Source organism: Oryzias melastigma, linkage group LG9 (genome assembly GCF_002922805.2).
Source record: "Oryzias melastigma strain HK-1 linkage group LG9, ASM292280v2, whole genome shotgun sequence".
Taxonomy (NCBI): domain Eukaryota; kingdom Metazoa; phylum Chordata; class Actinopteri; order Beloniformes; family Adrianichthyidae; genus Oryzias; species Oryzias melastigma.
The window spans coordinates 9,599,516-9,613,902 of NC_050520.1; the positions used below are offsets into that span (position 1 = coordinate 9,599,516).

At 36.8% G+C, this 14,387-nt stretch overlaps 2 protein-coding genes across 4 annotated transcripts in view; one reads left to right on the forward strand and one right to left on the reverse strand.

The window, feature by feature from the left end:
• lg9h5orf51 (linkage group 9 C5orf51 homolog) overlaps positions 1-2,701 on the reverse strand; it is a 5,794-nt gene extending 3,093 nt beyond the window's left edge. The window contains exons 1-4 of one of the 3 annotated variants that reach the window (XM_024274708.2): positions 2,567-2,699; positions 2,260-2,365; positions 1,432-1,541; positions 151-297 (exon numbers count right to left, since the gene is read on the reverse strand). In XM_024274708.2, coding sequence (XP_024130476.1) covers positions 151-297; positions 1,432-1,541; positions 2,260-2,353 — 351 coding nt within the window. In that variant the 5' untranslated portion in view covers positions 2,354-2,365; positions 2,567-2,699. Of the gene's footprint in view, positions 1-150; positions 298-1,431; positions 1,542-2,259; positions 2,545-2,566 lie in introns of those variants that run through there. The other 2 variants (XM_024274709.2, XM_024274707.2) reach the window with 2 other exon arrangements.
• oxct1a (3-oxoacid CoA transferase 1a) overlaps positions 2,645-14,387 on the forward strand; it is a 44,369-nt gene continuing 32,626 nt past the window's right edge. The window contains exons 1-7 of the mRNA XM_024274704.2: positions 2,645-2,864; positions 4,184-4,292; positions 4,744-4,834; positions 7,089-7,224; positions 7,411-7,560; positions 7,825-7,931; positions 8,587-8,647. Of these exons, the coding sequence (XP_024130472.1) occupies positions 2,760-2,864; positions 4,184-4,292; positions 4,744-4,834; positions 7,089-7,224; positions 7,411-7,560; positions 7,825-7,931; positions 8,587-8,647 (759 nt within the window). The 5' untranslated portion in view covers positions 2,645-2,759. The remainder of the gene's footprint in view (positions 2,865-4,183; positions 4,293-4,743; positions 4,835-7,088; positions 7,225-7,410; positions 7,561-7,824; positions 7,932-8,586; positions 8,648-14,387) is intronic.

The window sequence follows — 14,387 nt, forward strand, 5'->3', positions numbered from 1 at the left end:
ACCGTGACCCTAAAACCGTGACACGATCCGAACCGTGAGTTTTGTGATCCGCAACACCCCTATTAGTTTTAGTAGCATGGAAAAGTCATAAATATTAATGCTAACTTCAAAACTAAAATGAACACAACTCATCAATACACATAGAAATACCTCCTGTCCTGATGCTAGCTTTGCAACCAACACCTCAGGCTCAGTTAAATCTTGCAGCAGTTGCTGGATTTTAAAAGGTGAAGTGTCCTCAGGAAATTCCTGGTCGACCAGCTTGTTTTCTTCAAAAAAAGTTATGTCAAGAATCACCTATGTAATGACAAAGAAGAAAAAGAGCAGACAAAATTGTATGACATTTTAACTGATAAAAATGTCAACTTCAGTGTGAATTTACTAGAAAAGAAACAAATATTGAAATAGCAACAATTTTAAGTCCCACATCGATAATCTTTTTATCTATTGTAAAAGTGTTTTCAATTATCTTTTAATTATGAATATGCCATCTGTAGCCCAAAAGGGACATAATTTCTGTCAATACTTCATTTGCCTGAGTTCTGGGCAGACTGTTGGCATGGAGTTAGCCTGTGCTTTCCCATCATCCACCTGTTCAGGTGCGTTCTTGCTAGCTTAAAGCCCCTCAAACCCCTAACCAGTGCAACAAAAATGGCAAGCGATTTCAGAAACACGTAGTCATACAGTTTTTAGCCAGGCCCCAGCCTAAACAAGGAAAACAAAGACGTTAGTGGATCTGCTTGTCTGCATCCATTAGAATGAGAACCTTGTGGTTTGCCATTGTAGCTTCCAAGAATACAAGCTTTTCATGAAGGCATTTTTAAACCTGCTCCTTATCCACAACCATTTGATTTTAAAAAAATACCCAAGAGTGCAAATTGAAGCTTAGTTTTCTTTATATACGTCCTCCATCAGAAAATTGCCACAAGAATATGTTAAAAACACAATTTACATTGGAGTAGGGCTTTAAAAATAAACTTGGGATGGAGCTGTAATTCAAAGGGGATCTTCAAATTGGACACTTGGCTCATAGTACAATATCAATTTGACACAAAAATTGCATGATAATAGAACAACATTAGCAGGGATAAGTGGACATTTCTGTATTTAGTTCATTATTAAGCAGAGGGCCCATGGTTTTACTAGTTTTGTCAAATTTGGGTTCCTTGCAGAAAATATGAAAGAGTCGAACAGAATAAAAGATGTGTAGACATGCCATGCAAAGACAGTTACAACTCTATAAATTTGATTTAATTATGGAAATATTTAAAGCTATTAGTTAATAAATTAATTAATCGATATTAATAAAGTGTCAGTTCACAGTTGAAGTTGTCTTAAGGCCCAATAAAAAATGGCAATCTAGTTGACTCTTTATAAATTAAATCGTCAACATAAAAGAATTTGTAACTTGTAACATAAGTAAGAAATTACCTGTGTGTAATCTTGAAGCAGCTTGGACAAGTTGCTACTCTCCCCTCCTTGAGTGTAAAAGCTTTTTAACTTTTCTAGTATGGCTGACGCGTTCTGCAAATAGTCATCATCTATGGTAGACAAAACAAATAAATAAAAAAGAAAGTAAAAGTAAAACAAAACCATGCTATTACAGATTTACAACAGAATAAGGTGGATCTAAAATACAAAAAGAAACACAAATATATATCAGTCCATTATAATGTAGTAATTGCTATCAATTAAAATATGTTGGAAATTGAAACTGCAGCTCAGCGCTCTGACATGTTAGCTAGACAACATAAAAGTAAGGTAAACAAATAGCTTAAAAATAGCCAAATGAAACCATAATATAACTTTTAAACGTTTGATGTCAATAGAAAATAAAACAATATAATTGACGTGTTAATTATTGGAGCGGAATCATTTATATGTCCGTGAATATATTGTCATTTGGATGTTTACATCTAATCCGTGATGGTATGCTAATGTTTGTCAACATTACCATAGTTAGCTAACTTCAACAGACGTGTAACTCGAAAAACACATTTTAAACCAATAACTACTCCATAAGCAAATACTTATAACCACCCCCATTTTCTGCAGAATACATAAATGTGGAAATTATATGTCATTATCGCCATTTCCCACGCTAGATATTAGTTGTTATGATTAAAAGCTAACGTTCGTTCAATAATGTTAAGTTAGCATCTTTGCTAGCTGGCTAACGAACCGATAAACAATGCTAGCAACTTACAGGGGAGACAATGAAAAACAGAAAGGAAACGTCATTCTTATATCAACATTTACCTGGCTTTTCGGATCTGAGACTCAAACACTTAATGTCTAACTCGAATATTCTTCTCTCCAACTCGAAACCTTGTCGCCTGTAGTCGTCGGCCATGACTAAAAGTATCTGTCACGTGACCAGGGGATAAATTACTATTACTATTATTAAATAACCTGAGTCCGTTTGAAACACGTTAAGACCTTATTTCAGTAGAATTTGTGATTTTTAAATACAGTTCAAGGTAACAAAAAGCTTTGGGTCACTCCTTAAAGAGCGATGACAGCGTGGCGGCGTCGAAGCGGTTAAATTAAAATGAGCTCGCCGTGCCTCTCTGCGTCAGAGTCGGCGTTGTCCATCCTCCCGAGGCGCCGACCAATGTCATCGCAGAGGAGAGCTAATGCGACCAGTAGCAACATTTCTGCGACCTTAAAGCCTTCATCATCATCCTCTAACTCCAACGACGAGCGGAGGCTTTCTCTGTATTGACTGCAGCTCACACATCTCGTGTTTCTCCAAAAACATGGCGGCCCTCAAAGCTCTCTGCAGAGCGGAGACTGTTCTCTTCAGAAACATCTCCGGCCCCCGCAGGTCCAAATTAAACTTCGCTAGCAACCAGTTGACAAAGGTCTGTATTTCCATGAATTATACACAAATAAGCAGGACTAAAATTCCCAATCATGGTTGATTTTCTTTTGAAAACTTCGAATTAAATATATCCGCTTTTATTTGTTCAGGTTTTATTCACGCGGCGGATTTGAGCAAGTTTTGTGTGTTGTTGTGCAGCTTTAATTCAAACTGGAAACTAAACCCTGTTTAGTATCTGTTGTTGTAGATTTGTGCTTTCACACTTCATGCATTTAACTTTTGCAACTCAAACCTGCACAACAATTAAGAATAGTTGATTTATTTTAGGATTTTGTCACATGTTAGTCTGGAAACGCGGGTTTATGACGTAGTGAGCCATCTAAGAAGCTATATACAAGTGATTCCACCATAAACACCTCGATTATTGCTGTAGTTTTGAGGGTAAACATTGTGGAATGTTTAACCAAGAAAGAAAAATGAATCTATGCTTCCTGCTCACTATAAAATGTTTCATTGAAAAAAAAAACATAATTCTAATAGATTTATAACGTGACCTATTTTAATTCCAAAACCTGTTTCCTTTGATTAAGTTTTAAAAAGCACATTAGTAATAATTCAAGTACAAGATTAAAAAGCTGTCAACAAATCAGTTCTTTCTTTTGTCAGTCAAGATATCCAGATATATAGATCAATACAGATTGGGATGTATATAGAGATTATACATATTGGTTTATATATATATAAACAGCGATATATAGATTGATAAAGATCATTACATAGACTGATCATAATCTAGATTTATATATATGGACCACAATATTGTTCTATAGATTGCAATGTAAAGATTCATATATATATATATCGAAAATATAAGAATGTATGTTATATGCACAAGTTAATCAAGTAAAACATTTAGGCCCATTTTGCAAATATAAATAAATAAGAGAATAAAAGCTATTTTGACAGTAAAGATGTAAAAGAGAAAAATGTTGAAGTCCAAAAAAGGCAAAAAACCTAGAAAAGTTAAAAACTCTAAATCATTAGAATAAAAGCCAGCAAAAAAAGGATTTATTTAAGGAATGTATTTTTTTTTGTTGAAGTTCATTCAATAAACTAATAGAAACATCAAAACCTCAGTCCTGCTGTAAACTCTATTTACTGTTTTATCCTAATAGGATTTGTTGAGTAATTCAGTTTTTTTTTTGTTCCGCCACATTGATGTCAGTCTTATCAACATAAATCTCTTTTTTTTTCTTCTTTACATATAAATCTCTTAACTGCACTGTTGCTATTGAAGCTCTTATTAAAGTTGAAAATGTTTACTAGTTTAAAGGTCATGACCTGTTCCACTTTCTGTAGATTTGTGGATGTTCCTTTTCCACCTCCAGCCTGAGAAGTTCCCAGTTCTACTCCGATCCGTCTGAGGCAGTGAAGGACATCCCTGATGGAGCTGTCATTCTAGTTGGAGGTAATGTTATGAAGGAAAGGTTTCAACCAAAAGTGAGATTTATCATGATGTGCAGTGGCCACTTTACAACCTTTTAATCTTTCACACGCTGGTTGATTATTCCCACTCGCTCGCTAAGGCCAGACAAATTCCACTCCTCTTATTTATAGTCAAGTTCAGAGTGACATTGTTAAGCATTTCCTGCTGCGTCACACTGATGCAAACAGAAGAGAAGTGTTTTATTCGTGTTGTTATTGAAATTTTGACACCACTACTATAAAACTTTATTTTCTCATCCTTAATTCCTTTTGTTTAGCCTTTGGATCATTTTACTGACTGGTTTCTTATCATTCCTAGCTGTTTTGTGAATGTGTCACTAACGTGTTAAGTTTCACCTTTCACTCCTGCTGCTTTTGTTGTAGTTTAGTGTTCATGTTTTGTGTCTCTAAATAGTTTTGTAATCCAAACGCAGGTTTCGGATTGTGCGGTATACCAGAGAACCTCATCAACAGTTTATTGAAGAGCGGCGTTAAAGGCCTCACTGCAGTCAGTAACAATGCAGGGTGAGTTTGTGAGAAGAAATGTCTGCGTTTAAAAAGTAATCCGAATAATTGTGTGGAGTCAAAGTCAAATGCTTTAATCCAAATTTGAAAAATGTGTAGTATTTCATATTATTTAATGCTATGATGTAATTACACGTGTGGTTTCTGCAATAAACATTGAAAAAAGAATTCAAAAATGTCCCATATGTGTGAAAGGTCAATCTGTGACTCCTCAGATGACCTTTTGTCTGATGTGCATGTTTGTTATTTTAACCTTAACTTCTAGTGCTGAAATCTGAGCTTTTGATTTTGCGGCGTACAGATGTTTTATTTTGTGATTTAAAGTTAAAATAACATATATCTTTGTTTACATTTGATCTTTTGTTAAATAAAGAAATAACTTGATTTACTCATATGTTTATTTTAAGGTAAAAGGTGGCCTTAAACTTATTAGTTTTTAGATGTATTTGATATAGTAAGTAAAGTATCCAGTTCTTGTTTTGAGTGATGGTTTATGTTCATTTGTAGTTTTGCAGTGCGAGTTACTTTCCATGTAGACAGTGTGACGCCGGTCTAAGTTTACAAAACACAAGTTTGATGTATGACACTTAATGATAGCTGGGTCTTTATGGCATTTAAAAAAAATCTTAGCAGTTTTTAGTTTGGAGAAAGTTTTTTTCTTTCAGATTCCATAATTTCTGCCTAGTTTAATATGTAATGAAACATTTAAGATGCAAACAGGGTCCTGCTTGTAAAGTTAGTCAGTTTAAACATCAACTAGATAAAGTTTTTTACCAAAAACGTTTGGTAATTTCCCCTTCATTTATATATAAATGAAATTAGATTTTAGTCTTTCTATTTTTTTCTCATTTGAAATGTGTTTACATATCTACAATGAAATATTGGGGACAATTTACAAACAAACAAAAATTATTTTTTAATTAGAACTTTAAACTGTATGAATTATAGCTGTACTAACTGTTAAATTACAAGAATAAAGTCGTATATTTATTATTTTAAAAATCAAAGGCTAAATTTATGCTCTTTCTCTTGTAAGTTTACATGTTTTAAAGTCATGACTATAAACGTTGTACATTTTTGAGAAAAAAAAATACATTTATGAGAAAAGTCCCAAATTTATGAAAAAAAGTCAAATTTATTATGAAAAAAGTAATACATGTATGAGAAAAATATTCATACATTTTTAACAAAAAACTCATAAATTCCCAAAAAAACCCACAAATTTATGAGAAAAAGTACATTTATTAAGAAAAAGTCATAAATGGAAAGCACCAAATTTCTGTTTATCAGATCCGTACTCAAGGATGAAAGACGTGGAACATTTTGTGAGGCTTAATTTCCAAATATGTGTTAAAAACAAATAAATTATTAGCTTTTTGATGACTAAAAGTCAAATTATTATTAGTGTAGCCGGCTCTCCTGGGTTTGGTGTCTTTAATGTGAAGCTTCATGTGTAACAGAAGGAGCTCAGAGACGCGTTTAGAGGACCTCCACTTTATTCTGCCCTTTTCATTCACATACACTGAAGTCCAGTCAGGAAGGCCCCACGTGGTTTTTAAAAGTGGGCAGAAATGTGGGCCCCAATTGGGTTTGTCTGCAGTTTCCGTGGTGGCTCCACTAGTTTTGGCCCACGGAGGACGGAGCAGCAGCTCCTTGTTCTCCACGTCTGTGGATACAGGAAAGCTGCAGAGCCGAGCGTTGGCAGCGCTCAGCTTTCTTTTTGGCCGCGGTCGCTTTGAGTGGAGTATTTTAGGACACGTGGACTCATGCAAACACAGAGCAAAACGTATTTGGAGTAAGGGTTATCCGCTGATAGGAAGCGCACAAAGTCGGTGCCCCCACAGCTGCTCAAACATTGCAGAAGCAGCTTTTGTTTTCAAACCTTCTGAGATGATGACGCAAATGTCCTGAAAGGATCTTCTGCACGTCTTAGGATCTTTTAGAATCTTGTTCTTTTACGGTTTGCATTGTGGAATTCTGGTCCTGATTATTTAAAGGATGTCTTCACGCTGAAACAAACTTTGAGTAAACCAACATGAAAGTTCCAGCAGAGAAACAATTGTCATCTGCATTTTATGGTTTAACCTTACAAAACCCCTCAATAAAGTTACAGTTATACGACCCAGGCGCAGTTGGAAAAAAAAATAAAAGCAAAAGTCACCATTTTATGGTTTCTATGATGGCTTCTAATCTACTTATACTTAGCCATTCAGAGTGTGTGACACCTTGTGTTGTATTCCCGTGTTTTCACCAGAGTGGATAACTTTGGTCTGGGCCTCCTGCTGCAGAGTAAACAGATCAAGAGGATGATCTCCTCATATGTGGGAGAGAATGCAGAGTTTGAGCGGCAGTATTTGGCAGGAGAGCTGGAGGTGGAGCTAACGCCACAGGTTGGTTGCAGAAAAAATTAGACTGAAAGTTGTATTTTTGGTGTTTTTAGCATGTTGTTGTGGCAGTTTTCCATTTAGAAGGTGCATTATAAATCATGCTTAAAATGGCATTTCTGAGTGTTTATTCATTAAAATTGTTATGAATTGGAAGCAAACAAAAAAAAACTCGAACCTTCTGTTCTGCAGGGTACTCTAGCAGAACGGATCAGAGCAGGAGGTGCAGGGATTCCAGCTTTCTTCACAGCCACAGGTTACGGAACCTTGATCCAAGAGGGAGGCTCTCCGATTAAGTACAATAAAGACGGCAGCATTGCTATAGCCAGTGAGAAACGAGAGGTGAGCAGCTAGTGTCCTCTTATTCACTTCACATAATAACTCATTTTTTTTCTTTTTTAGAATTTTCAAAACGGCTTAAGGGCTAAAAATAGCATTTGCAGTCAAATTCAGGGGTATTTTAAAGACTTTTTGACTCATTTTAAGTTATTGTAAGTATATTTCAAGTGTTAACCGAGGGTTGATCTTTATGATTTTGATCTGGAAAAAGGAAACGAGTTCATTATTTACTGTTTTGTTATGTTTTTTTTTCTTTTTTGTGCACAGGTGAAGGAGTTCAATGGCCGACACTACATCATGGAAAAAGCTATCACTGGAGACTTTGCGTTGATCAAGGCATGGAAAGCTGACAAGGCGGGAAACATTGTTTTTAGGTATCCAATGACATCGAGTCCAACACATCTAGACTCAGCAATTGAAGAGGGGACTAGAAATATAAAAAAAATGTCCATAGATGTTTGGAAAAGTGGATAAGCAGTTAGAAAAATGCAACATTTGCATTGATCAAATCTAAAAACGCTTTTATTAAGGTTTTGGAAATCACAGTTCGGGATGTTTTTTTTGTTTTGTTTTGTGTAGCTTTATTTTATCAGTTTTTATTAACCCAAAATACTAATTTAGCTTTACTTATTTTTAGCTATTGTTTTAGATTCAAAACCTTTCATTTTGATGGCATATTTTAGAGTTTTTGAGTTAAACTTAACATGTTGTAATCATTTTTGATCAATTTAGCATCAAAACACTACAATATTTTCGAGGATGTAATTGAAGAAGTGAGTAATTATCCCCATCTGTTAATATCATCTGCATGAATTACCTTCATCACAAACAAGATTTCCACATGCTGTAAAGTATTTATCCACTAGAGGGCAGTGTTCTCAAGTAAAGCACATACTAATGCTGAATTTGATAAATGAGACTGTTCAAGTTTTCAAGGTTATTTATTATTTTTGTTTTTTTTTTAGTTTTTCTTTCCTGTTTTCACTTTTGATAAGATCTCTGACTTGTTCCTTTTTATGTTTGTGTCAGGAAAACGGCAAGAAACTTCAACCAGCCCATGTGCAAGGCAGCCAAAACCACAATCGTTGAGGTAGGGACTTCTACTAACACAATTACTTCAGTTTCTTAAAAATAATTCTTAAATATGTTGGTTCACTGCAAAAAAATATGTTACATTTAAAATTTACAATCAAATTTAGAAAGAAAGATAACTTGTATTTATTAAAGTATGGAGGATAAATGTGATTTAGAGCTTTATTGTTGTGAGTTAGGTCAATCCTGTTACAAGACATCTAAAGTAGTCAATTAAATACCAAATCTTTGAAAATATTAGTTTTTATATTGTTTTTTATATTCAAACTGAGAAATCAGTGCAATAAATTCACGATGGAGTTAGCTAAAAATAGGGCTAATCCCGCCGTCTCTGCACTGTCTGTGATAGAACCGGTTTCAATCCATCTGTCTGCATTTGACAGTTTAGAAGCGTTATCACCTGTCTGCTCCCCCTGTGTGTTTGTGTGTCCATTTTTCTCTGCTCCTCCAACACACAAACGGGTTCTCACCTCTCCTATAGATAGCAGGAATGGGAGAGAAACTGTGTTTCCCACACAGTTCTAATGCTCCAGCCGGCGCCCACATTAATCAACATTCTCCTCTCTCTCTCTATTTATATAGGGGTGCCTCATTTAGATATAGGTTTTAAAATGCTTTTCCTGGTCAAAATAGCACCATCTTTTGCTGTGGCTAATTTTGTGCAGAGTCATGTTACATCAGCCCTGTTTTTGCACGCTCACTGTATCAATCAGAGCACAATCACACACAGGATGAGCTCAGACGGTTGTTTTGTCACCTGTTATGTTATATAAAACGTAGGCATAAACACTTAAAAATATCTCTGGATGAACCTGTTTTAGTTGCCACAAAAATTGAAAGGTTACAGTTTATTTTTCTAAAGCCTTTTTTCATCATTTCTTAGCTTCTGAACCTGGATCGACTAATAGGAGCTATTTTTAGCAGCTATTATGAGCTTTATCTATATGACCAAAGTCATGGTGATTAGGTGCCATAAAGGCGGTAATAAATAACTTAGATTCATTTCAGTGCTTATCTGTCTGCCTCATGCTAAATACTGCCTGTGATGCTTTCAATAAGCAGGTCTGATGCTGAAACATTCAGATTCATTCAACCTCATTTAAATCTGGATTCACTCAAAATTAACCAGCTAAAAGAAAGTTTTGTTTATAATCATCATGCAGCGATTTCCTAAAAGGATTAGTCTGGATTTTCTCTCATAAATAGACTTTTTTTTAATACATCCAGGTGCATTTTTAAGATTAATTTTGTGGCGTTTCTGCTTCCAAACAGTTTTTGAGTGGCAGAACTGATATACGTAGTTCAAAGACTGTTGGATTTCATAAATATTAAAGCATTTCATGGGCTCCTGATGTTGTTTATTCACAAAAGATCTGAGAAATGTTTTATAGACAATTAACTTCTGCAAAGTCTTGTGGACGGAAAACAAAACAATTACAAATATCTTCCTCTTTGTCCAAACAGAGGCTAAATAGACTGTTTAAATTGGTTGGAAAAATGTGAAACCTTTACCATCTAATAAGGACATTATTTATTTAAAGACACATTGAACAAAAAGAAAATGTCATCAAACGCGAGATATAAACCCTGTTTATCGTGTGCCTGAACAAACGTTTGTAATAAATAAAATATTTAGATGTTTTTGTTCATTATTGGACTTCTTGGTTTTAGATATTCCGTTTTTTTCTATCAAAACTTTTAATTCAGCCAAAGATAGAACGATTGCTTGATTTATTGAATTTTTAAAAAATTCAGATTAGTTTCTACAGTTTGATTTGGACAGAACTATTCATTTTTAGCGTCTTTTATACTCCTAATGTCACCTCAGACTGAGCAGAGCTGTGATGATAGTTCTGAAAGAATAAACGTGCGTCATAATTACAGTCACACAAATTGGCAGTTTAAGGCCAGATGTGTCACTTTTTATGCAAATCAGTTGTAGATGTACGTTTCTAACCCGTTTCTTTTTTTTTTTTTTTACAATTTTGGTTTAAACACATTGATACCAGAATTTCTTTCCAGCTATAAAACAAAAATCCCTTCTTTTTTGCTTTCAAGTAGATGTTTAATTAAGGTCATTTTGGAGCTGAAGTGGTTTAATGCATTTTGGCATCAATTAAAGTAACTGATGACATAAAAATCCTTTAAAATCCTTTTAGCTACGATCAGAATTGATTTATTCTGCTGTAACAAACGGCCACCGCGTGCTGGGGAGGCTTCGGCAGAATCTTATGCCGCTGCTCGACTTTATTTTATTTTTTTACAGTGACATACGGCCATCAAGTGTGCAGAATGGCCACTTTTTATAAACCTCGAGTCTACTGGGCAAGCGGTGCTCATAGGACCGGTTACCGTCTGGAGACATTTAAGCCTCGTTTCCACTGAGTGGTCCGGTACGGGACCTGGTATTTTGAGCGTTTCTTTTGTAAAATGGAACCTTTAAATCATTCCAAACAGTTCCACTTGAGGGCCCCCATCCGTTCTAGGTCCATAGAAAAATGGAGGAGACAGTGGGGTGTAGACGACATTAGAGAATACAATATAGCGCTAATCTAGCATTTCCGTTTTCCTCTTTACGGTGGAATTCTTCTTAGCTGCCTGCAATCTACTTTCAAACATTAATAAACGATGTATAACAGGTATTTAAACAGGCCCGACCTCCAATGTGCCCAGGCGGCAACTGACTGATGTCAACTTTAAGAGAAAAATGGTCCATACATCGTAAAACTTTTTATTAAAACCTCCATGGCCCCCACACAGCGTTAGAAAATACAACTCCCGACTACCGAATACAAATGGAACCACCTGCCAAATTTGCTTAAAAACTTGCATTTAGGTCACTGTGCATTATGGGACGTGTGACCATAACCTTAGACCAGGGGTCGGCAACCCAAAGTGTTGAAAGAGCCACTTTGGACCAATACAATAAAAACCAAATGTGTCTGGAGCCGCATATATTGAAACAGCTTATAAAAGTCTCACACTGTAAGTAACACATGGAGAATGTGTTGAATGAACATTATTTCTCCTGCTGCGTGTCCTCGTATCATATAAGCTACATTTTTGGCCTCATGACAAGTTGGTGAGATATTGCAGCGTCAAACTATGTGACAAAGGCTGAATAGCCTCTTAATGAACATTTGTGCTTTTATTTTGACATCCCTCAATAACACAACGAGAGGGGGTCCTGATCAGTCTCTCCCTCATTCTCACTCCAGGTGCAGGAAGAATTCAAACATAACAGGACAACATCATAAATGCCAACAAATGTTCAACAGTCAGACAACAAAACACGTTGACGAAAACCCAAACTTAAATCCAATTCCAGTCAGACAGACAGAAGAATGGGTAACCCACAATTCCTTGCGCTGCCAGACCGACAGCAAGCCTGAGCGTGCCTGAGACCATCACTACAATATGAATGAATTACAGTTTGTTTCATTGCTTTGATGAAATTAAAGAAATGCAATAAAGAAATACGATTTTTGATGTCATTTTTATTTAGAGGATTTGAAAAAAAACCCACAAAAATGTAACGTGCACCTTTAAGGTGCTTCCACACTGGCCGCGTCAATCAACACTTTCAATGAAGAGTCAATATAAGCGCGTGCACACCTAAATTCCTGCCCTCCAAGTCTGGAGCGCGCGTGAGTCTTTTAGTCAGACATTTAAAAGGACAGAGTTGTGAAAACAAAAGTCTTCAGAAAGATTTGGGGGATTTTCAACACTTTTACTTTAGGTTCTCCCTGTTGTAGATGCAGATGAGCGCTAATGAACAGTAAAAATACAATAGAAGGAGAATCTCCTCCCCGCCACGCACCGCACGCGGCCGGTGTGTGAGACCTGCACATCGCCGCGCTCAGCAGGTGGTATCCACACCGGAGCAGCGCGGTCACGCACGCAGTGGCGGGGAGGAGATTCTTCTTCTATTCTTCTTCTACTGTTCATTAGCGCTCATCTCATCTTGGTGTCATATTAACCTGACCGGACACAAACCGTAATGATTCATTTCTCCTTCGTGATCACGTTTGGTACTTCTGTGCTTTGAAGCAGACTCCGCCCACAAGCAGCTCCCGCGCTGAATCTTCAATCCGGTTCAAGATTTCCACGCACAGTTACAGCTCTGAGCTGCCGCGACTGTGCGTGGAAATCTTGAACCGGATTGAAGATTCAGCGCGCTCAATGCGTGCCGATTTGTACGTGGAGCTCGTGACCCGACTTCAAAACCCGCGTAGCAACGTGCGCTCACGTGCGCTCCAGACGCACGGGCAGGAATTCTGCTGTGCGCTGACTCAGACGGTGTGGAAGCATCTACACTCATCTCACAACAACTGGAAAACGTAAAGGATGTTTGTGTCATGTTTGTCCTCCTACAGAAATCGTATTAAAACAAAAATATTGTGGCAGCCTGACTGTTAATTTAGAAATAGTTCCTTGTTAGTGGGTGGAGTTAGTGTCTGTTCTTGTGTTGCATTATGGGACTTGAGTGTTTTACCGGCACCATGAGTGAGAGTGGTGTGTGTATGAGTGAGGCTCCTCACAGTGTCGGCTGTTCTGTGGTTCGGAACTGTTAAAAAAATGGTAGTCAAAATGTTGACACGAACTAGTCTCCATGGCCAGCGTGTGCCCTTCTTACTCCAATCACGAGGGATCGTACAATGTATGGGACACAAGTGATGTCTGGATTTAATCTGCCAGTCATCTGTGGCTCTGCTCCCACCCAAATCGCTAGAATATATTTCCTTCCTACATTATAAATTATTTACAAAACATTTTTGATAAAGCGCCACTGAGCTGCAAGGGAGTGCTAGAAGAGCCGCATGCGGCTCCGGAGCCGCAGGTTGCCGACCCCCGCCTTAGACGTTCATCCTTCCATCTTTTAAACCACTTTGTCCCTTTCAAGGTCACGGGGCTGCCAGAGCTTAACTCTTCCAAGTGAAGACGGGGTACACCCTGGATAAGTCGTCTGTCGCAAGGCCACAATCACGCACTCGCGTTCACACCTAGGGACAATTTAGAGTCTCAAATAAACCTGTGAAGCATGAATTTGGACGGTGGGAGGAAGCCAGAGAAAACCCAAAAAGAAAGGCCCTCCGTTGATGATTCCTTTTCAGGTCCCCCAGCCGGGACTTGAACCATGAGCCTTCTTCCTGTGAGGGAAGAGCGCTGACCACTGTTCCACTGTGCCACTGTGCTGCCCAAATACAAATGGAACCAAATTTGCTGTAAAACTTGCATTTAGGTCGCTACGCGGCGGCGTTTTGGGACATGTGACCATAGCCTTAAGCAATTGAACTTACCCAGGTCTAAGACTTGTATGTTTCTGGGACAAGTTAACAAATCTTCTTTCAACAACAAAAAAAGCAGATTTAGTTAAAACTTTGTATAAGTTGTAAGTTGTAATTTATTGGTTTAAATTACCTAATGCTGCACTTTTTATCTAATAGTTCCACATTTTTTAGATATTTTATCAAATGACCAAAAAAATTAGTGTTTATTTGTTGCAAATAAACTATCATTAAATTCTTTAGTTTTTTTGAATGGACCTAGGAGCACTTTAAAATGTATTGTAAATGTGACAATGACTAATAGAAGTATTTATCAGTAAATCTTTGAAAAATTAAATTAAATTAAGGTTGTTTTATTAAATAAATTCCACATTTGCTTCATTTTAAGTTTGTCTTCACATGTCAAATATAAACAGCTGAGTAAATAAGATGTACACTGTTGATCTCTGT